Source organism: Nanorana parkeri, unplaced genomic scaffold (assembly GCF_000935625.1).
Source record: "Nanorana parkeri isolate BGI_ZX_2015 unplaced genomic scaffold, ASM93562v1 scaffold948, whole genome shotgun sequence".
Taxonomy (NCBI): Eukaryota; Metazoa; Chordata; class Amphibia; order Anura; family Dicroglossidae; genus Nanorana; species Nanorana parkeri.
Genome location: NW_017307216.1, coordinates 507,183 through 533,128, shown reverse-complemented (window position 1 = coordinate 533,128; position 25,946 = coordinate 507,183). Strand labels below are relative to the sequence as shown.

The window sequence follows — 25,946 nt, the reverse complement described above, 5'->3', positions numbered from 1 at the left end:
TGGTTCTATGAACTTTCAGCAACAGCAGCAGTGACATGTTAAGGTTATGGTTTATATTCCTTGCTCTTTATCTGTTTCAAGTCAGAGATGCCACTTGTCAGTTTAATGCTGATCTAGATAAGTGCAGAGGTCAAAGGCCACACAATGCAGAGATTCCTGTGTTATCTGTGCCTGGGAGGGGCAGATCCCGCATTAGAAAGGAAGGAAGAAGGAGGTAACGGTGGGGGTGCTTTGAAGACATTCACATGCGGCTCAGTGACACCTAAGCCTATCCATACTGGCAGTCCTCTCCAGAGACTGTTTGTACTCAACTAATCACTGTTAATCCTTTCAAAGTGGTCACATGCTGAAGCTACACACCACTAGAATGACCGCTGGCCAAGTCCAGCAGATGCCATACACATACATGGCCAAATTGGAATAAATAGAACTACTGACTTTAGGCAAGATATTTGTTCTTTTGATGTAGCAAAGGCTCAACGTTACAAGATTCTCAACATAGGAATCACTTAATTTTCCGTAGAGCCATTCCTTGTTCTGATTATAAAAGTGTTGCAATCTTGTGTGCTGATGACAAGAATGCATGTAAGCATACCCATTAGCTACGTGATCTAACCCAATCAAGAACCCACCATTATGCATTACAGTAAAGCTGGAGAAATGCTAACTAGCCAATGAGCCTACACAATATAGATTTTGTGTAATGTTTTTTTAATTGCCTTTGTTGGAGTCTTTGAAACATAGGCATACTTGCTCCTATAAGCTGCTTACTGTCCCTTCTATTGAAAGGCTGATAATGACTGAATTCTGAAATTTCTGAAATTTGTCCAGCCTTATCAATGGGAAGACCGCCTTGGCCATGTGTTTTCTAGGATATAGGCAATCATTGACAGCTAATTTCTATGGTTTCTCTGAGATAAGGACAATGCTAGGAGTGACTGCTGACTTTCTGTCCATGAGCTGAATATGCATACTGGAGAAAAGGGCGTTTTGCGTACCAGTCATTTGAAGGAAAAACAAAAATTGCTTTTTGGAACATATTTACACTTGGAGTAGCAGCTCATGTCTAAAACTTTAGATTTATGTCCTCCTTAAAGGCAGGAAATCTTGCTTAAAGAGAATCTTTTCCCTTTGAAAGACCTTATTCATTAATTGGTATAATGCTTATGAAAACATCAAATATATCAAAGCTGCCTCTTTCCACAGGGACTGTTGGCGTGATTCTGTTAAGGATCTTTTTCTACATGCAAATTTTCCCTGCTCCAACCAGTGCAGAGTATATAATAAAGGATAGCTGTACTTATGTAGCTGTAACCTTTAACGGACACCACTCCCATCATAGTCTTATACTCTCCTGTCCAAACTGTTGGCATTATTTTTCAACTGAAGTTTGTCATAGTGCCAGCACGGTCCCCCCACGGTTCGAATTTTGACCAATTTACAGAAATTGGCCAAAATTGTAACAGTGTATGGCCAGCTTAAGACTTTGTGGGTGGTGGGGGGAGATGTTCAGTTAAAAGATAACTGTACAGAAGTTCAATTATTAAAATACTGTCCAGAGGAGATGAATTGGGTTCTTTAGCTGTTAAGGCACCAATATTTTTAAAATTTCTAACAAATAGCTTTTATCACATATAATGAACACTATTCAAATCTGAAACAATGAATATCCGACAACCAAAAAAAGTTGTGTCACCAAATGACTAACTGCAACGCATTCCTAAAATCTATCCCTTCCTGTAAATGCCTAACCATAAAATTAGCCCAAGATCACAACCAAGCCACAGTGATAAATATCATAGAGATGACGGGTGCAAGCCAATGTCTGCAAGCAAGGGAATGTCTAGGGTGAAGCAGATATCACCGGCCTGCCTAGTTATAGAGTCATTGGTGCTGGATGCTTTAAACACTGTATGGTCTGAACCTAGCATTAAAGAATTGTGACAATGGTGACAATACAGATTGAGGACCCATTCACACCAGATCCCTTGTGATCCTTGTTTTCCAATGGAAGCAAAACGATGCCATTGGAAGGTAACCCCGAGAATGAATGGGTGTGAATGTAACCATTTTATAGAGCATGCACTGCTTTTTTTTCGCAGCGTAACGTAATGCAGTGGTGGGAACTGACCCCATTCACACCCGTTCATTTTTCGGTGTTGAAAAACGTATCGCAACGCAATAGATCTGGAGGACATCGGTAGGTACAAATCACAAGTCAACGGAACTCCATTGACTTACGACTACCTTCCGATTTTGGTGTTAACAGGCCCCTATTGTTTATGTGGCAACTCATGGTCTACCTGGTGATGGTTGATTAAATATACCACTGTTCTTTAAAGCACTACCGAGAAGGTGAGCAAGGCAAGAAGGAAGAGGCACAACACACGTATGATCTAAAATGGACACTGTAGGCTCAGCTCTCAGTCAAAGTCAGATCAAGTACTACTGTGGGAAGCAATAGTTACTTTTGGCCACGTATATTCAAAACCTGCATTACTTGCTTTAACGTGATTGATGACTTACACATTTCAGATCATGAGTCTTTTTGAGCTGTCGGCTACCATCTTTGACTCTTGAAACCAGGAAGCAATACTAGTTTAGTCAACACTGATATCATTATCTTTTGTTGCTTTTGTAAGGGCAAGAATGGACTTCACATCATTAAAAGCCACCACAGAGAGAAAAGCAGAAACACCCTGGTCAGATAATTACCACACTCTAACATCAATGCAGCCCTTCAGTCCTGGCACTTTACTAACAAAACAAAAGCATATACAGCACAAAGCAACAGTATAAAAGAAAATACTTGAAAAGCACAAAAGCTAAAATCTCCCAAAAGGGAGACAAAACTACAAATAGTACCTGAATAGCTTACTTTATTAAATGCAGAGTGTGCAACCGGCCCAGCCCCCTCCTATACATTTTCAGTAGAAAAGCTGCAGTATGTCAGTTCCTAGAATACAGTGTTCATTCCATCCATGTTTTCACAGCACGTGCACGCACATCTTATGTCACACACACAACATGTGTAATCTGTACAACAGCCTTTCAGCCTGGGGGGTTGTTGCCAGATCACAAAGCATTACCTCGGTAAAAAGCGGGTCTAAACCGTATCAAACACCAAGCGTTGTGCAAACAGTTGGCGCTATATAAATCCTGTATAATAATAATAACAACTCAGTTTACAACCTCAGCTACTAAAAAACTTGGTGTTATGCGGTCCTTAGACACTAGATTTTAGCTAGTTGCATAGTCATTCTCACGACCAATTGTGCAACAATAACCGTTTGCATCTGGCGACCGTATATGCTTGTGCCTATAGGGCTGGGAGAGGGGGCGCTCAGGCATGGCTTGACTCAAGAGGAAAACAATAGCGATCAGCTGAGAAAATTAATCTAGGCCGATCAATTCTTCCACCGCAAAGACTTGGCCACGAGGAACCAGGGACGACAAAGACATACGATCATTATCCCCTCTGACTGTAAATGGCTGAACTGGGTAAACCTTCTGTTCTGTAGGCACCTTAATACTTACCTGTGAACTGCTGCTAGCTACCTCCAGCTGTGGCAGGAGGACATGTTGTCCATATCAAAGGGTAGGATCTATGTCCGAGCAGAAACCTTTCTTTAAAAGGGAGAGCATGTGTCCCTGATGCCGCGGCTATTTTCAGGCGCTAGTAGATGGAGGGGGCCTGATGCAGTTCACAAGCATAACACACAGTTTTGCCCAGAAGACAGTAGGATGAGGAGGTAGGGGGGTAACTGGGTTAATGTTAGATTGGATGTAGTTCTATTTTAAAATATGGGGATAAGGCAGCTCTTTGGCCTATATATGTGGAGGGAACAGATATTAGATCTACATATGTAGTATGTTCCACCATACAAGTTGATGTTTATGGCTGTACAAGCTCAAAACATAGTAATGATCGAGTGTATTAAAATTTTGTAAGAAAACAAAGAGTGAAGTGGAATCCTTGACCCCTGTGGTGGTTTTGGGGGGTCAGAGGATGGAACACAGCGCATGGTGAAAAGCTCAAGTATCTGACACTTCTGCAAGCTTTGAATGCTGAAGATCCTGATGGTGGCTTCACCGCCTGAATGGAGCAAAGCTAGGAGACAAGGGCTCAAAAAAGAAAAGTCACCTGTGTGATGAGACTTCTCTTCTCAACATGCTTAAGTTTTATTCAGAAAACTAGACAACTCTGCCATCAGAGACTACTGGAAAAGGTTTTAAGCACTTTAGAGCAGACACTGGAGCGTCAAGCGTCTAGGAACCACCACGAGAACATACTTCCAAATAAATGTCAAAATAAATGTAAACTTTTAAAACCTCCAAAAAAGGAAAGAGCTAACCATAAGCCTCAATTGCCTAACCTCTAAATCTAACCATTAGCCTTCACATAACCCCGACACCCAATATGTGCAACCCCTTATATATAACCATAACCATAAGCATAACTTAACCACTAAACATAACAGTTGACATTACCTTTACCATTGACTCTAACCCCATGCACATCAAGGTTAACATAGCAGATGTACTTGCATACCAGTAAGTCAAGCTGCTTTTTATCTCTTGGCAATATCCGGGGAAACCTTTTTTGAACTGCAAAAGCAGTCACTGAAAAGTGTGCAAGGCTTCCCCAGCTACTGTCAAGACCTTGGTTTATGTCTAGACCAAGGAGTGGGAGCAGCTGAAATATTCTAGCCTGCACAGTCTACAACACTCCCAGAAGTGTTGGAGGTGATTACAAATATAAGCTCTGGTTATCCAGTTTATCCGACATATACAGTATATAAATATAGTGATCAGCAGCAGAACAAAATAGGGGTCATCAGCTCTGCCCACTTCCTGTACTACACCAAGCCACTGCCACCACCTTCCTGTACATTAACAAGCTACTTTGTATCAAAATCGAGGAATTCAGAAATTAGATTCCAAGTGACCTCTGGAATTATAAGCATTGTTTGTAATTAAAACACCCTCTATGGCCACCTAAAAGAACCACCAAAAGAGAGCTACCCTTCAAAAGAAAGTCAGTTCAGGGGAGTCTGTTTCCACAACAACAGAGGTCAGTTGCCTAATCTGGTTGAGAACAGTCAGATCTAGCAATGATTTCAGGTCTGTGGGGTACCTATAGATATCTCCAGACAAGTCCTTAGGAGTAGTAGTCTTGTTTTCCTCGTGATGAGAGAGCACCTGAGGTGTATGGAACACATGCCTACTGAAGCAACCATGTATTTTAATACAGGCCTATGAGCGCCAAACCATCAATCTTAAGGGTCAACAGGTTCAAGTGTATCTAAAACTGAAGAGGTTTCTTCTGTTTTGGAAGTGTGGAAAGAAATAGAACATTATAGCTTTTTCTTGATTTTTATTGCCATCTCACTTCCCACTTTGTCTGGTCCTGGTGACCATTATTACCAGACAGGAAGTGATGTAAAATCTACATTTTACAGGCATAGAGGGAACATTTTCCAAAGACACCTGTTTTGGCGACAACGGTCTAGAAGGAGATTTACTTTCACTTCCAGTATGTCTTCAGGAAGAGAAATCTACCCAAGGTGACATGGGCAATAAAACCTGACAGGGGTTTTAACCATTTCCTACTCTATCCAAAAACAAGTTTTGGCTTTAGATAGACTTCTAAGTGTATGTAAACCCAAAATACATAGTAACATAGTATTTGAGGTTGAATAAAGACATACAGTAAGTCCATCAAGTCCAACCTATTGTGTGCATGTATATGGTTCTACTGGAGTGTGCGTATGTATAGGTCCCCGTGTGATCCCATTCTTAAGAGTACCTGTTCCCCTCTATATTACGGTCCCTAATGAAGTCGTCCAAAAGCTTCTTGAACGATTCTACACTCTTAAAATACCCTTTTCATTATGTTTGGCATCATTCCTCGCTGCATACATTTTTCTTAAGCAAAAATGATTTTGTAAATCTGCAAAATTTCGAACCTGGAAATCCTGCCAGTAACAGCATTTCCTGTTTTAGGCTGCCGATGCTAAACCACTGCCTAGCAATTTGCAGAAACATTGTCAGATGGCTGTGCACACTCCTTCAGTGGGTCAGACCTGATAGGCAGCCCAACAGCCAACCAAAGTGCACACGGCAGGCTGACAACACTGCCGTTTATTGCAAGGCAGGGGTTTAGTGTTGTCAACCTGCAACAGGAAATGCTGTTGCTGGCAAGAAATCCAAATAAAAAAACTTCAAAACAAATTCACAAATTATTTATTTACGAAAGCTCTGCATAGTAAGCAGAAATACTAAAAAATGTGGACGTACATACACTTCGAGTATCAGCGAAGCCAACACCCTACACATGAAATACATGATATTATATGAGATACATGAAATTATCTTTTTTTGTTTCTGAGTAGCGTAAACACTTTCCAGGAATGCAAATACCACTGTTAACAATCACAGGCCATTCTAAACACCCACCCAGGGACAAGTGTACAGAGAGCGGGGGACGTGTGACTGAATCTCTGTGTTCTCTCTCTCTGATCTCCAGGCCCTAGTGTGTACAGACAGTGGGGGGCCAATGAAGACTAATTGTTTATGTGGCCCCTCCTTTTCAGGCCACAGATAAATGGAAAAGATAAAATGGGGATACAAGTCACTTATTTAATCTCTGCCACCCTGGAAGGTAGAAGCTTATCATAGATAATAAGAGACACTCCCAACCCTACACAGACACAAAACTATTAAATGCTCCAATCTGGCTGATGTACAATTTCCTCTGTAGCAAAAACACATACGGAAAAAGATAATATACAAAAGAAAAAGAAAAAAAAGTGTGGGGGAGACGAAACACTCTGAAGTCAATCATTTGGCATACATTCAATTTGGCATAATCCCAAGTAAGCAGTTCCTATTAGAGCAAGAAAAGTCCAACTTCTTTAGAAATGGTTTAACACTAACAAGGAATGTGGGTGTTGCAAGTCTATAGATGACCATGCATGTGCAGATTATCTGTAGGGAAGATTCTTTTGGGCCTAGTGCACCAATAAGGAGTGCAGATATGGACCCCTGGTGAGTTTCCTAGCCGACAGCCAACATACAGGTTGGATGAAATGCCAATCATTCAGCGATAGCTCTCATAGAAGGACAACTTAAAAACAACTCTATTCTCCCGGACACAATCTCCACAGTCATCACTTGCCTGGACTGCCAATATTTCTCAGGTATGGTTGTGGTTGGCTAAATTTGGGACAGATTAGGCCAATCTGTGCCGAGAAGAAGTGTGAGTCAACCTGATCCGCAAGTTCATGTCCAGTATCTATAATGCATGGGTCCCAAGCTTAGAAAGAGTACAAATCTCAACAGTAGCTAAATAGCAGTGATATGTAATCCTATTGATTTAAAGAGTTTCCTTTTAACTGCTTATGGTATGATGCATTCCTGATTCTTAGAACTGCTATATTGTTTCAGGTATGTGTTGAGCGGCTTCCGCATTTGGTTATTGATATGAAAATGTAGAAAAAGCAGTTCTATTGCCCACAGCAACCAGATTCTTACTTTTATTTTCAGATTTAAAAAAAAGGTGAAGCCTGAGAGGTTGCCATGTTCAGCATTCTAACTGCTGTTTCAGTTTATAAAATACTGCCACATATATGAATCCATAGAATAAGAAGTATACCGTCAGGCATTCTCATTATGGCAGTGCATAGGACAATGGGGATACACCAACCATAGTTACCCAGAGCGATCAGTATTCTCAAAACGAGAGGCTAGTATGTAGCTGAATTTTACAGTCTTACTGAATAAACCCATAACTGAGACAAAGAAGCCACGTTAACGGATTTAACAGGAAAATGAGGGGACTAAATGCATTACTTGGTTCTTTGCTGTGGTCACATTATTTTCAGGTAATCACATAGGCCTCTGCTCCTCAAAGCCTCATCTTCCTGCATTATTATAGCTAGGGACCAAAGGCATAAGATTGAACCACGTTCCATGTCCAAATTATGAAAAAACAAAATGGCAGATTTAACAAGAACGCTTTAAAGTGGGTATCTCAAAGGTCCCTACATTTGCCCTAAGAAAATGCACACGTTAAATGCATGAGTACAGGTCACCAAACCTATATGGTTATTCTTAGCTGAGCAACCAGACACCCTAAAAACTGAAAGGGCCATTCTGGAGGAAGAATAAAAATGTCTGCTTTGTGCTATGTTAATACATTTCTTGTAAAATTAAATGGCCTTTCCTCTGGTAAAGCGGAGGCTCCCTTGAATTTTCAAAGGCAAAAAAAAAAGTACACTGTAAACAAGGAGCCATCTTGGAAGATGTCAAAAGGCCAACAGGCATGAGTTGTGAATGCCGGCTCTAATTAGAAGGTGTGGGAAAACAAACACACAGAGCAACCCAATGTACTAACGAAGCTCTACTATGCGGAGACAGGCCAAAGTCCTGTCTCCGCAACGAACAGGTTAAAGTCCACTGCCACATAGCATAAGCTCATCTTCCAAATAGGATTACAGAGAAGAAATATATTCACTTCATTGGGAGGTGGAGTGAGAGATTCTTATTAAAGTGAATTTTACCCGGGCCCCAAAAAAAGAGAAACTGACAAGGATATAAGAGGCAGAATTGTCCTATCATCTGAAACCCTGGGCTGCAAGCCCATTTAGCAGAGCTGAGAATGTCTTTTATTTCTTTCAAGTAGAATGCCTCTATTGTAGTGGACGACTAGGAAAAGTGCTATCTTACAGCCGAATAGAAACATCCCACAATAGCATTTAAAAAAAACTAAAAAAAAAGGTGCTTCCAAAAGAGTCCAAAAAAAAAAACAGTCCTCCAAACAGTAAACCATATATGCTTATGCTACACTGCAAATAGACAACATCAACTTATTAACACTTAATCAAAATGTCACTGAATAAAGGGTGTTAGATACCCTGAGATAAAAGAATAAAAAGTCAATGCAATAAAATAACTGCTGCAAAATGATTAAAATATATTTTAGACAGCATAACACAACTTAAAATAAAATAAAAAAGATAAAGGGATATATCTAGGATCACGAAAATAAATCTAGAAATAAAATAATAAAATTAAATTAAAATGTTATAGTAAATATTAAATGAATAGTTGGAGATTAATACGGAGTGTGGTTGCTTGCTACGGTTAGAGATGTCGATGTGCTGATGTTATATACACATACATGCACACACACAGGCTTATCAAGTATACAATGGCCTTCGTCCCACATACAGGGATCTAGGTCAGATAGATTAGACAAGGCATGCTAAATTTCGGCATCTACGTACAATGGTTGGAATGGCTCCAGTGCTGGTTCCGGACTGGCGTCCCGAAAGGATGAATTGTCCCAATTCCTTTATCCTGCATTAGACAGGCCCTGTTCTGTGCATAAAATTCCATCATATGATAGTGCGTAGGGCTGGTACCCAGACCTGGAACATCCACGTTTTCATACATCTTAAAAACTGCCACAGGCAAACCATATATAGGCGTAGAAAAATATCTTTTTTTTTTTCCTTTAAAAGAGTTTTTGCTCCAAAATCCAAAATGTAAAAAATAGAAAATGTATATTCACAGAGGATTCGATGGACTTAGAAATCCCAGCGCAAAACCATATGGGATTTTTCAATCCAGGGGGAAGTGTGTTGAGCTTCTGCAGATGGATCTAGCAGCAGTATCTGATAGGAGATTCCTTTAACTCTCGGCATGGATTCCATCAAATTGTTGAAGAGGGGGAGGGAGACAGTGCAAAGTTTAAAATCAAAAGCCCTCCAGATGGTTTTGGCACGGCCTGCATACAACCCTCACCTGAATCCTTTGGAATTTTAGAACCCTGCAAATACCGTTTACCATGCTGTGACTGCGAGGTACCAATGAGCCCACTGGTAATGAGAGGTTCTTGCAGAATTAACCTATTTTATGGCAAGGAAATCTTCAAAATCCTTAAGAGCGGGGAATCTATTCCATTCGTTCGGAAAGGGGGGGTAGGTCAATTAGGGAGAGTGGTTCAGGATTAAACGGGTTGCCTGGCATCACCAGCTAACGTCTTTTAAAAATAGAAAGTCTTAAACATGGAAAATCTGTTTAGATTTAAGAGCGTCCATCTAAATCTCCTGTAGGATGCTGAGACCTTGAGTGCGGATATTCCCCGGAGGTTTAGGGATAACCGGAGTGTAAAATAAACCCTAAGTCCTCCAATCCAGCATTCCTATATTTACACTCAGGGATTTCCTTGTGAAATAGACCCCGGTGTACAGTCCTTATTTAAGGAACGCCAGGGGAATCCTTACTATACACAGTCCTTGATGTAAATAAACATTCGCTGCCTCCAAGATTACGTGGTAGGATGTAGGCAATCTGGAATCAGTAAACAAAAGCCGGCCAACGATCTGAAGAATACTTTTCGTTCCCAGAAAGAATACTTTGTGCCCAGCTGTGGTAACTCTTGAAGAATACCTGATTTAGCCAGGAGCCGGAGTCCGGGGAACCCTGACCATGAAGCCAAGTAAGGTAGTATGATGGATTCCTAGTAAACAGCAGGCTATCCCAGAATTCCCAGGGTAATGCAGGTAAAGCTGGAAGGTAAGCAGTTTCTTGGGAGATTCCAGATACTGCAGGCGGTCCAGTAATACAGGGGATTCCTGTCTCTCAGATTGGATTGTGGTGCCACATACGAACAGTGCTCAATGCTGCAGACTTCAATGCCGTGTTTCCTCTCTCCTCCCCCCTCCTCTCTCCATTCTGATGGACTGAAAGCAGCTGAGCCCTGGAAGTCAACACTCCCCCACCACCACCACCCCACCTCCCTCACTCTTAACCTCTTCCCTGCCAGCAGGGGCCCAATGCTCAGTCCCAACAAAAGGCTGTCCGTTCCAGATCCCAACTTCATGTGTATTATTCAGGAGTGGCCATGATCTAAATGCCTTTCCATCACTACCCCCTTCATTTGCCTAATATCATGCGTATGACCTCTCCCTGAACCTCTATGCTCACCTCCAAATGACCCAACCAGCTCTTCTTCCAGCTGGTGACGTCACAGATTTTCCCACCCCCCTGCATATTTTGAAGTGGACTGACCACTCCTTCCTTGACCCCCCTGCTGCCTTTCCTTCTAGGATATTAGTGTGGGACACATCACATTACCAGCACTGTCTATTACCCTCACACAATCCAGACCTGTTAGAATGAACACACAGCTTTGCACATGCATGCAGTTGCACTTACAGGTAAAAGCGCAAAAACTGGGATTTGTTAAAAATACACCATTCAAAATGTATAGGTTTGATAAAGTGACAATTCTATAAACAGAATTAAAGGGTCAACTGACAACACACTAGTTACCCCACATCAGTATTTTTGCAGCTTTATTAAATTGCATAACCCTTAACACCAGGCACTAGCTACCAAGTAATCTGAACTGAGTGCCCATTGAACTGTGTACATTTGTTGCTAGATATAAACATGGCAGTCTAACAGCAGGACAATCATCAATCGAGTTGAACATGCCCATTTTTAGCGGTCAAAGATGCATCTTGCTACTATGGAATCATCTTGTGGGAAAATATACTCAACTTAAAAAAACAACAACATGGCACTGTGCCATGAGAAAGACCAACCAGGGATGTGTCTCCCGGTGCTAAAAACAGAACAACAGGCTCAAATCAGCTAGACTTGGTGCACATCAAAGGTTGGCCATACACGTAAAGATTTCTCTTGTTCCGCTCACTTGATTCCCCTATGCATGCTAACAGTGTGGATGGAGGAATCTCCCCTCCATCTATTATATTGTGACAGTCGGAACCCGCAGCGTTCACTATAGCCAAAAAGTCACTTACGCGGATTGGCTATAGCCACTGTTTAGCGTGGGTCCTTCGATTTTTCAATTAAGATTTACTGAGCTGGGTGGTGTCGGAAGAGCCACCAACAGCTCGAATATTGGCCAGTTCCTAGAAATTGGCCAAAATTCAAGCTGTGTATTAAATGCTATTCACTCATGTTATAGTCTGATTGTAAGATTTTCTTGGCTTTGCCAACAACTACATTAGTGTCAGGGTCTTTCTATATAGATATAATCAAATGGATTGCCTAGGTGGAACCCTCCAAAGGAAAAGGAGATTGTACAATCAGACTGTACTGCATGAGGTTTAAGATCTGTGGATGGCTGTAGACACTCTGTAGACAGGCAGATGTTTCTGTGAGAAAGTCCAGTGCCTGGAGAGACATCTGCCTGGTTTCCATCATGTAATGACCTATCCCTACGTGTCTGATGTCTTGGCCTGCAAACAGAGCTGGTGCGTGCGCAATCAATGACTTCCTTACCATTTCTTAGTAAGGACGGGAGAGGGTTGGCCGTGTCTCACAGAGATCTTCCAACTAGGGTAGCCCACTACTTTAGTAATGCTTAGCAGTTTAAGTGGACCTTGCAGTAAAATACAAGGTCTTCTCAAATTGCCTTGGCCCACTCCCCCTTTACAAATCATGTACAGTTAGGAATTGTAAAATATATCAGTTTTAAAAAATTTGAATTATATTTACCTAACCCCCGTTCTTCTTTGCTGGGCGTGAAATCTCATGCAAGACACTCCAGTCCATTCCAAGGGCATCTCGCAAGATTTGTGGCTGCTTTGTAGCCTCCAGGGTCTAGCCGGTAGAAGTGGGACACCATCCTTGCCTAGGCACCATGGGCTGAAGGGGGTTAGTAGGTGATTTGTGAAAGAGAAGGGGGTCCAGACAATGCATTCATTTTACTGCAAGGTCCACTTCAAACTTCAGGGTGTGGGCATGAACCACCCAGCCACTTAGACTGGCCTTTACATATATCAAGGTTTCATTTCCATATGGAGTACACTTTTTCCAATATACAGCAAAAAGGACCCTTTTAGGTTTAATTGAGCAAAAGACCTTTACAATGTTGTCCTATAATTTTACAACATTGTCCCATAAATTTCTCTCCGATATCTTCCTTTCTGATAAGCTTTATAAAATGTACACTCATTTATCCAAATGTAACCAATAATTTGTGCAACTCCAGCCAAAGCCAAGAACATAGGATTTGGATAGAGCTCCACTTTAAAGTGTACCCTAAGCTAGCACCTTTTTTGGGGGGGATACAAAACAGAATGGTTGCCATCTTTATCCATTTGGGGAGATTTCCATTCACGTCCTGTTCTAAAGACACAGCAGGAAGTGAGAGAGAAAAGGTGAGGGAAATCCATTTTTAGACATTTCTCACCAGAACAAGTGTCCCAATTGGAAGATATTCCCACTATGTCAGTCCTGGTGGCAACGCAGCATTTTGTTTTTTCTCTCACCTTCATTAACTAGGGCAAAGTGTGAAGACAAAGACAGGAATAAAACCCAACAGGAGTTCTAACCATTCATACAAAACATTTGTACAAAAGAAGCTTTTTCTCCCAATCATGGAATATACATGGTCATGTTTTACAAACAAGTTTAGTATGCGAAAAATTCAGGTAAACCGTTAGCAGTAGGGATGCACCGATATATCGGCCGAAAATTGCACTTTTGGCTAAATGTCAAAAGTGCCATTTTCTGGCCGAAACAGCGGTGCATCCATTCTTTCTCTCCTCCCCGCTGGGCGCTGCTCTGTGTCCCAGCGGGCAGGAGAGAAACTGTGACAGCCGGCCGAGTGCTGCGGGAGGAGAGCGCTGTGAGCGGCCAGCGTCTCTCCTCCCACACCGCCCAGCCTCCTATCACAGTCCAGCAGAGCGGTGTGGGGGCGGAGACAGTCAGCACTGTCACAGGAGGCTGAGCTCTCCTCACCGCACCGTTCGCTGAACCTCCTGTGACAGTTGTCAGGATGAAGAGCGAGTGCAAGCACTCAGTGATCAGCAATCGCTGGGTAAATAACTGAGGACAGAGTATGTTTACTATATCCTCAATTATAAATGAATGGGAAGTGATCTATATCCCCTCCTGTTCATTCATGATTGTGGTTATAGTAAACATACTCTGTCCTCAAGTTATAAATGAACAGGAACACTCAGAGAGGATTCCTGTTCATTTATAACAGGGGCTGCAGAAAAAGAGATTGAGGACTATGTGTCCTCAATCTCTTTTTCTATTTTAAAAAGGGAAATATCAGTGGTCTGTTTAGACCCCCAATATTTCCCCAAAGCCCCTAAAAGTAAAGTAAAAAATATTTAATAAAAAACGAATAGAATATAAACAACTTAAAAAGTTTATAAAAAATAAATACAAATAAAATTGAGAAAAATAAAAACATTTTCGGTTTCAGCCTGACATTTATTTTTATTTCGGTTTTGAAATGTCCATTTCGGTGCACCTCTAGTTATCAGTGTTCTGGAAATTTGCTGTTGTACTGCAACCATAGTCATAGACTGTATGGGAGATTTATGAACACTGCCAGACACCAAGACAGGGCAAAAAAATGCAGCAGATTCATTTTATGGAATGGATGTTATAGAAGATTACAGCTTAATCCATAAATTCCCCCCTCTGCTGCTCACAATGTGCAGTGCATCAATATCTCCGGGATTGCTGGGGTCACAAATACACGGAAAAACCTTTTCAAAATGAAAGGCAGCTTGATTTTCTGTAAAGCTGACCATACACTACTCAAAACTCACCCAGTGTTTGGCCCCCTCAGGACCCCCCGTTGATTTTTCAAAAATCGGGTTTTGTCAAGGGAGCTAGTCTGAAAATTCTTGGCCGAACACTGACCGCAGACAGTCAGCTGCAGTCACTGTTCAGGTATTCTGACGGCAGCACAATCGCCGCTGTCAGAATACAATAGCCTGGGACAGGGAATCAGAGCATTTAAAATGGCCAGTGTATGGTTAGCTTTCGGCTAGAGCTACAGAGGCAATTTTTAGTAGCTCATTTAGGCTATGAAAATCACTAGCATTTAATCACTAAAGATGACTATACATGTAACGATTTTCGGACGGTTCTTTATGAAGTGGCTGAAGTTCGCCACGTGGTTGCTGCTGTCGGCACCCTACCACCCGGCATCCATCGATCAGCTAATCGAAGGAGCAGGTCAGAAAATTCTCGGCGCAAACTTATTACGTTTACACCCATTCATTTTTGGGTTACCTTCCTTTGGCATCCGTTGGAAAACGGATCGCAGCAGACCTGGTGTGAATGGGGCTTAAGAGAGATTTTCCCTCACTTCCTATCCTGCTGACTATGTTTTAACAGACAGGAAGTGAGGAGGAACTCTTCAACAGCAACACAGATTGCATATACACTGACTGTATATATTTTTTCTTTTTCTGTCTGCCATATGCTAACTTTGGTTCACAGGAGTACATTTGAAAATATACTAAATTTGACACCAAAATAAAAACAAAGCTAAAATTGGGGAATCTGATGAAATTCAAGCCATCGTTGTTACGGCCAATACCACCTGGCTTGACACAATGCAATTAAAAAAAAGGATTCAGATTGAAAAAAAGTATCCTTACAGCTCTGGATGAAGGCTGTCAGAATACCACAGCCAGCAGGGGAGATTTGTCCAATCACACTGTTTAGCATGGATGGCGGAATCAAGTGTTTTCTCTCATTTAACCCACTGGGCTGAACAAAAGAAATCTTCACATGTATGGCCAGCTTTAGGCTGGTGTTAAATATTCCGAACTGAACCTGATGCACTTAGATAGAACGTTAGATCTCTGTACCCTGAGAACAAAGTAAAAATGATAACTGTTCAGATCAGCAGGTGAAGATAATCTGCCCTCTGTAGAACAAGCCTGAATGGCCGATCGTGAGCTTCGCCCAATACAGACAGCGGCAGACGTATGGTACTTTGTCCCTTACCTTTGCTCCTCAAGCTATATGCATTTTTTGTCATTGGAGACAGAATACTCGCATAGCTTAGTGAATAAGATGACTCAATCATCCAATCATGACTTTCCTTTTCCTTGCATGTGATTGGGTATTCTTTGTAAAGTGATTTTTTATGCATTATCAAAACTCAGGAATCTGATCTACTTTTTTCCTTCAGCCTGCTGGTTGAAGGAAAAATATATATATTTAAAACCGTGCATGACCAGCTTTAGTTTACCTCTTGGAACATGTTCATGTTAGACCAGACCTGGGCATTGAACAGCCCCCGGGTTGTATCTGGCACTTGGTCTGTCGCAGTCCACACATGGACCGATCGCCGACCTAGACTTATGGCTGGCTGACAGTGGATGCCTCCAAGGCTGGATTATCCACTGCAAGCCATAGCCCAGCACAGATTGGTGATTGATCCGTGTTCAGACCACGTTCCCCTTCAGTTCTTGGTTGCTAGGACTGCTGGTGTCCTAGCAACCAATAACGTCATGGTCCTGCTCTGCAGTCATTGGTTGCTAGGACTGGGAGGCGATCCTAGCAACCAGTGACATCAGGGGTTCTCCTCTCTGCCGTTATTGATTGCTAGGACTTCTGGGCCAGGAGGTGTGCTTGTGGTGCTATTGAAATGAACGCACCTGCCGCACGGTTGCGGGGTACTGTGCATTAGTCGTATGAGAAACTGGGACTGCTGTGGAGGTTCGAACCAACTGTTGGTTCGGCCCCCCCACAATGGTCCCAGTTTCTCATGTGGCCCATTGAAAAAATGAATTGCCCACACCGTGTTAGATTAATATTCAAGGTCTAACATGAAACATAGTCACGTCAATAAAACTCATATTCCCCCCTTTACCTGAATCATGTGGCTCTTCTCCCACAGACTGCTGCTCTTGTTTAAAATTGGCGCAATTGTGAATGGCTCTGCCCACAAAGCCATGACATCCATTCACAGATCCTTTAGCAGTTCTCAATGGACTACAAGTGTGGCGACTTCACATCATGCATTCTTCCTCCTGTCCATGTTATTGAATGTCCGTGCCTTGCTACAGACATGGACAGAAGGAAGAATCTGCAGGAGCCAGAGCATTGCACTTGCATTCCACTGATCACGGTTGCAATGCTTTACTAGATCCAATGCAAAAGAAAATATAAAAATGCAAATTTTTTTATTTTATGAAGCAGTGTGCAGTTATTATTTTGTGTCCAAAAAGTGGATTATGCCTTTAAGGATTGTGGGTTCTGATAGAATGGCAGGGGTCAGATTTGAGGATTTCCTCCTGCCGGTGGGGAGTACTAAAAACACTGGGACATTCCGAGGACAGACATTTCCAGGAACGAATGGAAGAGTCCGTCCCCTGAAAGCAGGCACAGTCGGCAGCTACGCTCATACATAAATGCTAAGTAGAAAATGGGGCACATGAGATCTCCTTCACCAAGACAGATTAACTGACGCGATTGTTTATATAATCCATTTAGTCACAGTGGTAGTGAGAGCTGACCCACTTTCACACCAGATAACAAGGCTCTCCAAAAGGAAAAAAACTTAGCATATGAGAAGCCATTTTGGGAAAATACAGAGGCGCGCTACTGGTTATAACTGATATTTGCAAGGGACGTCGTTTATCATCATGGGAAAACCAAAATAGCATGCAAGAAGGTTTGGGGGGTAAGGGCAATGGGAGGAGAGGGCTTTCTATGCACATGAAAGTCTTTTTATAGCCCCTATAGAAAAAGCAGCCTTTAGATCCCAGGAAGGGGGCAGCAGGGAAGCCGGGTAATAAAACGAGGAGGGGCGAGGGGGATACCTCCTAGGATGAAGCTTCTTTATCACGATTCAGGATTTATTGCTGGGACTTCTGGCAAAGACTCCTCCCGGCACAGCTGGCAGAGGGGGTGGGTGAAAAACAATGGGTTAAATTTTAGCTCCCTGAGAAATGATATGGGCACCCCCTCCTATTGTGTGGATAAACAGGCACACGGGTCTGTTTGTGTAACACAAATAGGTAAGCGTTATCTTTTAGATGTGTGATCTTTCTGGGGAACAATGGCCCAAGCAGCTTCACCTTGATTTCGATGCCGTCCTTGGTCTTTAGCTGGTCATACACATTGCATTCAGATTGTGCAATCCTTGAACAGATTAACCAGAACTATAATAAAACAATATGTACCCAGTTAGGTTGGCTCTGGCACTGCATAGACGTTGGTAGATATAAAGAAGATTGTAGAGATTGTTAAATGTATGGTCAGCTTTATACATAGTATGTGAGTTTCTGATTGTTCACAATGACCGTGTATATATAAGCACAGATCAGATCAGAAGGTAGCATGATAGATGGTCAGTTGGGCTACTGGGAAGTGTGCGTTTTTTATTCCATAGAGTAAGATTGTGTATGAATATATTTATAGACCATGTTTGATTGTTGAAATGCACAGGAGGAGAACAAAGGGTGAATATCTAAAGCTGGCCCATAGACTGCGTGTTCTTTCTCATTCAGCAGCAAAAAAGTAGGACGGCTTTTTGTATGCAAGACTGACCTGCAGTATACAGGTTTGTAGCTCAAAGCTTAAACTTCATATTGTCTAAAGCAGCAAACATACACAGTCACGCGCTTAGGGCCTACAAAATTGTCAAGACCAGGGCAAAGAGAAAAAAGAAAATTATTTGCAAAATACACGACACCTACTCTTTTATTAGCAATTGAAAGCCTTTTTTTTTTTTTATAACATCATCCCTCCTCTATCACAAACACTTCTGCCCCTTCCTTTCTGGGTTAGTAAATAGGCACCCTGCATACACTCCACATGCACCATGCATAGCCAGAATGACCCCTTACCCTATTCTGAGCAAAGGGCTCAAGGATCATTAGCTGCTGAACGGAGTCTGCAAATTTGTGCATTTTCTGTTTGTACTATGGTTTAAAAGTCTTCCCCCTGGTGGAACCAATGCAGAACTGCTCAAATCACCACACGTCCTATTCTGAGCAAAGCATCGTGTCCCACTGAGATCCAGGCTTTCCAAAAATGTCTGCCCATACCCACATAGATTGACACCTTCCCCGTCCCAAATTAACACTGGCTCTGTAAAAGGAGAAGAAAGAAAGAGAGAGAAATGATTGTATAAATGGGTTGGAAGACACAGCGCAGTGTAGGATTCATAGTTGGGACCCTTGGGCAGGAATACATAGGAACCCTCCAGAGAAACTCTTATCCTGCAAACACACCTTGAATCAAGGAAAAAAACAGGATCTGAAGATTAGCCCCTGGAAATGTTTGTCCTTCGTTTTCAGAACAGAACAGCTGTATTATAATTGCTTATGGTATGGTTTGTGAATACACATGTGCAAAGACCTAGTTATCATTGCCCATTATATATGCAGCCTCTACTTCAAATCAAGCAACAATTAGTTTGTTCCAGACTAGATTTAAGACAAGAAACATCTGACTAGAGTCAAGTAAAAGAAACATCCGACTAGAGACATTTCTTTCACCTGCATCAGGTCTGACCATAGAGAAGAATAGGTTCACTATAGTGAGAACACTAAGTTAGGTATGGCCATTATCCTCTATTGCTAGATCCAGCACATGCACAAGGCTTCAGAACTATGGGGCACCAACTAAAGTAAACACAGGCCCTAGTAATGTTGGCCACATAAGGAGAACAAGAGAGATATCCACCCATGTTCAAGTGGCTCTAGTGACCCAGGCCAAGCTGGCTCTAGTGACCAAGGCCAAGCTGGCTCTAGTGACCCAGGCCAAGCTGGCTCTGGTGACGCAGACCAAGGACTTTCTGCAATCCTCCTTTGGAGCAGACAGGAGGTAGACTTCTCCGACTGACCGACACACACACACAGGCTAGTGTAATTACTACTAGCTCTGACGGTCTGTGTATATCACCCTTCGGCATGTGAGAATTGGACCAATGGTTCTGCCTTTGTCCTTTATCGCCACACGAGACCTCTCATTAGATCGATACACGTTAAGTCTAGTGTGCACCATTATCTGTGTGGGTCCAATTTAGAGAACAAAACAAAAGCAGTGCTGTAGCATGTAAATAGCAGATTCCTTGCCCCATTTGGAAGATGGAACCCGACAGGTTAGTCAGCAGCTCTGCTTTCTACATCTCTCATCCCTTGTGAGGCTTAATTAGGAAACTCAAAGAAAATGCAAAGCTGGCATGCATAACAACTGTTCAGGTTCCATCTTCATTCTTTAGCAACAAGAAATCTGGTTGCTATGGTAACAGCCCATTTTCTGCGACAGTGTTAATAAATCTGAAGCTGACCACCCACATATAGATTCCTTTCCCCCCCCCCCACCCCCATTTTACAGTGCAGGGTGGACACTGAATGGTTGATATTGGAAACATCCATGTTTTGGCTCCATTTTTCTCCACCAGTTGGAAATTTGTCAGCTGTAGCCAATCAGCTATAGTCCCCATTTGGGTATTTAGCAGTCGCAGGCACTGGCTGCCCAAATACAATTGCAGGCCGGTAAACCCCCATGAACAGAACAAGAAAAATGCACTGGAAGTCAGTACATCAGGAGCCCTGACTTCTCTGGCTTGCAGTAATGGTGAAAGGAAATTTGTGGTGAGCGGGAATAGAGTTTGCAATTGCTGCCTTTTTCTCCTAATACTAGCTCTCCAGCTGTCATGCTCATCCAATGGCTTTAGAACATTCTAAGCCACTGCTTCAGAACAAGTATGCAAATTAGAAGTGTGCACTTCACTCTGACCTTGTTTCAAATCTCAAGAGGCAGTCAGGCTACTAGTTGTTTTAAAAGGAAGCCAGCAAAGAAAGCAATGATTTGCCCTTAGTACGTGTTTCCTTTAAGGATGAAAGCCCCAGAACCTACGCCTTCAAACACAATGGCAGCAATGGCTGCTTCCATATGTCTGCCTTGGCAAGTTCCCTTGAAACGCTTGATCACTGCACAGTTTTCAATTTCCCCGTTACACCTCCAGAGATTTCTAGTGGATCTTTGATTATAACACAGCATATTTCAGTTTTCTTTATGTAAGATTTTCTTTTCTAACATGAAACAATGTCAGATTTAAAAAATATATATACAAGTTTTGAGTTTCAGCGCTCTGAAACAAAAATGTCACAGAGGCACAGAAAATGACAGCCCTCTAATGAAAAATAGCACACAGTCCCTCATTCATAAAATGGCTAATTCAGCCAGCCATTCTCAACTGGGTTATGTGGAACCCCTAGGGTTCTTCCAGAGGTTGCTAGGAGTACCTTGAGCTGCGGCTGAGTGACAACTCACATAATGATGTCTGCATAACTCCAGGACCAAATCCCCTCTGCAGAGTAAGCAATGATCATTTTAATTGTCTGTAATGGCGGCATTCTAACCATCACTATAAAGTGAGCAACTTCCCCCTGACCACCAATGTAAGGGACATCCTTCCCCCTGGCCACCAACGTAGGGGACATGGTTCCCCCTGACCACCAACGTAAGGGACACTGTTCCCCCTGACCACCAACTTAAGGGACACTGTTCCCCCTGACCACCAACTTAAGGGACATTCTTTTCCCTGACCACCAATGTAAGGGACATTCTTCCTCCTGACCACCAACGTAAGGGACATTCTTCCCCCTGATCACCAATGTAAGGGACATTCTTCCACCTGACCACCAACGTAAGGGACATTCTTCCCCCTGATCACCAATGTAAGGGACATTCTTCCACCTGACCACCAATGCAAGGGACATTCTTCCCCCTGACCACCAATGTAAGGGACATTCTTCCCCCTGACCACCAACGTAAGGGACATTCTTCCCCCTGACCACCAACGTAAGGGACATTCTTCCCCCTGACCACCAATGTAAGGGACATTCTTTAATGTAAGGGACATTATTCACCCTAACCACCAATGTAAGGGACATTCTTCCCCCTGACCACCAATGCAAGGGACATTCTTCCCCCTGACCACCAATGTAAGGGACATTCTTCCCCCTGACCACCAATGTAAGGGACATTCTTCCCCCTGACCACCAATGTAAGGGACATTCTTCCCCCTGACCACCAATGCAAGGGACATTCTTCCCCCTGACCACCAATGTAAGGGACATTCTTCCCCCTGACCACCAATGTAAGGGACATTCTTTCCCCTGACCACCAATGTAAGGGACATTCTTCCCCCTGACCACCAATGTAAGGGACATTCTTCCCCCTAACTACCAATGTAAGGGGCATTCTTCCCACTGATCCTGATAAAATAATGCTTAGGTCTTGCGAAAACCCAACTAATATTAAAGTGTTCCTCTTGGATAAAGAAGTTAAAAAAGGCTGGCATAGCTGATTAATCAAAATGTTCTTTTATGGGGACTTCTAAATGAAGCTGTGGTTCTCATGTCAAGTTCGATAAAATCTGGGTCCCCTTACTACCCCCCATGATACATAAATGAAATATTTAGTACCTTTATGAGATGGTCTACCTGTCTACACTACATGTAGAAATGCAACTAATTTGAATATGAAAGAAAGCTTACTGGTTCTTTATTGGCATCTATTGTATGCTTTGTTTCACTTATCTGGAACAATTATGCAGATAAGGACATGGCTTAGACATCCTGACCAGTACACCTGTACTTGAAGAAATTAATTGACTCAATGATGGCAAGATCAAATGTTCCGACGCACCACTTCATACGAGGGCCAGCTTAACAGAGAAAAATCGGTTTTCCTGAATTATCAACGACATCCTAGAAACATTAATTGAAGAGCTGAACCACTGTAATGGACAACAAGAACACTTGCTGGACCCAGAATTCCTCATCATTGAACCCCTTTAAGCTGAGTATGTAGCATTTCATTAACAAAAAGCATCTATAACTATGTAGATTATAGATTCCATTTAACGCAATGAAAGGAATGGCACAGAGAGTACTCATTATCATGACAATCACCCACAGGGAAAGGACTCCAGGGGCTATTTAGTCTAGTGGATTGAGTATGGAAACATGAAATGAAATAACTCAAGGGAGCCAACAGTATAGCCATAAATCCTTGCAAACTATAGATAATGTCACCGAAACAGGAAGTCAGAGGAAATTTCTCAAAAGACACAGAGGAATAAAAGCCAGACAGAGGCTCTAAACCCTAGTATACTAAGTATATTTAATGCTGTCGAGTTAAAAAATGCTCCCTGAGGAGACTATCATAAGAAATTCAGGTACTTATATTGCTTGCATTCAAATACATTAAATGATGTTGATGACCTTTTAAATATAACAGGTTGGAGGGTATTCAGTAGAGGAAACGTCTTTTTAAATATAGGTCAGTAGGCTTCTTTGGTGGTGGGGCAAATGCCATTATTTTAGTGTTCTATATAACGCTCTGCATAGTACAAATTAAAGTGCAACTACCGGCGGCTACATCTAGGACCTTGGGACCCATTTACACTAAAGCAATCCATTGTGGCGTGTCAATGTGTGTTGCGTTAAGCTAACCCGTTCATTATGAATGGGCTGACAACACACTACAACAGATAAAACATAAAATGACCCTTATAACAAGATGCAGTGCACACGTTGTGGTACGCTGCAGTGCATCCTGCATTGCACCCTGCTGTACCGTGCTCCGGGGTGCCATTTGTAGAGTAGGTGGGCTGACACCTGTGCCTTTCAGTGCACATTTTAGAAGGAGGTGCCACGATGCTCAAGTGTGAATGAGCCCTCACAGACCACTATTGTACCTTCTGCCTAAATTTTAAGCAATGCACTACTGTCCAATTATACTAACTTCTCTGATTGGGACTGCAGCTTCTCATTCTGTGCTGAACATCCACTGTCTCTACATCTAATAAGCAGTTAGGAGCTTACAATGGAAGAGCCTAGAATAGCAGGCCTCAACACAACATTACACCCAAATAGTTGATTTTACGTGGTGGGGTGGTGCAGATACTGGGCAGGCAGACTATGTCTACTTTTAGATTATAATGCAACTGTAGTATAAATAGGTGGTAAGAAACCAGCTTAAAATCCACCCAACTAAAGCCAAGTATTTTATTGTGAAGTTTATCAACAATCAACTTGGAGGACACCTGCATGGACGAACTTTAAACAACTAAACTGCCTTTGAGATCATAGATGGTTGGTAACTATCCCATCTTTTGTATGTCAACAAAAAAAGTAATCTTACCGCTTCTTCATCTACAAATTGACATGATCGGGAACGTTTATGGAGAGATCAGTATTCCGCACATTACCCATAGCGTAAACATGCACACAGTGATTCACACAGACAGCAGAGAGTTGTGTGAAGGAGGAGGGGGTAAAAAGCACATTTCTCTGCTCCCAATACTGTGAAATGACATCACATTCGCAGTAAAAACTTTCCCCCTGGGGCGCATTAAAGATGGCTCGCACTGATTCCCTACCAGCTGCTTCATGAATCCTCTCTGATAACTACATAGCCGGAATAGTCTCTGACTAAACTCGCAGCAAGCCAGAGGGGCCCTCTAGCACCATTTCCCCTCCGCTGTGCTTTCATCTTCCTCTCCAGTTTGTCATGTCGCTCCCCTGCCTGCATAGTCTTGGGCTCCTTGGTTTCACCCTGTCCCCGGCGTCGCTCTTTCAGGCGTTTCCACAGTCTCTCAATCACGCTTTCTAGCGCTTATCCCACTCCGTATACAGTAGACTTTGTTTTGGATCTGGTTGCAATGTCTTTTTCTTGCATTGGAGGGATGTAATATAAATCACAGCATATTTTATGGCAGGAGATTGTATGTAAAGATGTTGCTCCCACTGGGTTGTATAAATAATAAATGCACTAACAGGGGCTTATCGAAATTGATTAAATCAGGCATCTAATGTGAGATATCTAAATGCACATGTTAACCAATGACATGTCAACTGTGAAGCTTGCCATAATATTAGCAATGCTACTCACCTGCCAGGAGACGACACCAGTATTCAGATTTGGCAGCTGTGCAGTTTGAGGCACCACTCCGCCTCAGGCCTTCTCAGACGATATGAAGAATGCTGTCCATACAACTGTAAGCTGCCCATACACTACCCATCCTGCAGGCTGAACAAAGAAAATATAACAGATTCCTCCATCAATGCTCACGAGCGTTGATCGCGGAATCTCCCGCTGTCTCCATTGTATTCTGATGGCGGCCACCGGCTCCTGTCAAAATACCTGAACAGAGCCGGCAGCCAATCAGCTGTTTATTTGAAGATCTTACAACTGGCTCCTTCAAATCAGCTGATCGAGGGATGCCGGCTGAAAGGGTGCCGGCACCTACTGTGCGAATTTCGGCTGGTTCTTCATGAGATTCGCATAGGGTATGGCAAGCTTTAGGACTCTCCCGGGGCTGAGCAAGAGAAATCACTCCATTCTCTCATCTATTCTAAACTGGGTGGATTGGAGGAGTCTCCCCGGCTGGGCTATTGTACTCAGACAACCAGAGACCAGTGCTGTCAAAATAAACCAACAGAGACTTCAGCTGATTAGTTGCAGAAACAGTTTGGCAGACAATTTTCCACCAGTCTCCCTCAAAAAAAGTTGATTGAAAAATCAACTTGTTCAGCTGGGTGCTGCCAGCATGGCCACCTCTGGATTGAATTTCAACTGGTTCAGCAGGAAACAGCCAACATTCAATATATGCAAGGCCAGCTTAAAGGGTATTTCCACTTTTGCAGTGAAATTGGAGAAAGCCCTACTATAGGTTTGTTACGTGTTCCTATTCACACACCATATCTAAAAATAATAATAATAATAACTAATAAAAATGTCTTCCCTTTTAGATGTGTCTTTGGTATAGGCCTTTGTGCAGATTCCAGGCTACACTGAGCAGTTTGAATGCGAAACTAGACGGACAAACTGAGGGACAGACTGAGCTTCCTCTTATTAGCATACAATGCTTCTAAGTCTTTAACCCTTTGTTAGGACAGTGTTTAGATCTAATTTACAACTGATCTTGAAATCTACCAGCACATTACAGACAAGGTTCATTAGGAGCAGACAGGAGTATACATAATTTCCCTGAGCCCACTCTTTAACATTACATAGAAGTTATCCCAATCTGGCTGTAAAAGTGGAACTACACAATAAAAATGGCTGTACACTGAGAAAATGTTGCCCAGTTCCTAATGACCCGACAGAAATTT

General features: G+C 42.4%; 1 protein-coding gene across 3 annotated transcripts in view; it reads right to left on the bottom strand.

The window, feature by feature from the left end:
- Nucleotides 1-25,946, bottom strand: part of RARA (retinoic acid receptor alpha) — a 102,321-nt gene that overhangs the window by 35,023 nt on the left and 41,352 nt on the right. The window contains exon 1 of one of the 3 annotated variants that reach the window (XM_018566428.1): nucleotides 9,291-9,520. The exons of the other annotated variants lie outside the window; for them this stretch is intronic. Within the exon in view, the coding sequence (XP_018421930.1) occupies nucleotides 9,291-9,459 (169 nt within the window). The 5' untranslated portion in view covers nucleotides 9,460-9,520. Of the gene's footprint in view, nucleotides 1-9,290; nucleotides 9,521-25,946 lie in introns of those variants that run through there. 3 annotated transcript variants of the gene reach the window in all.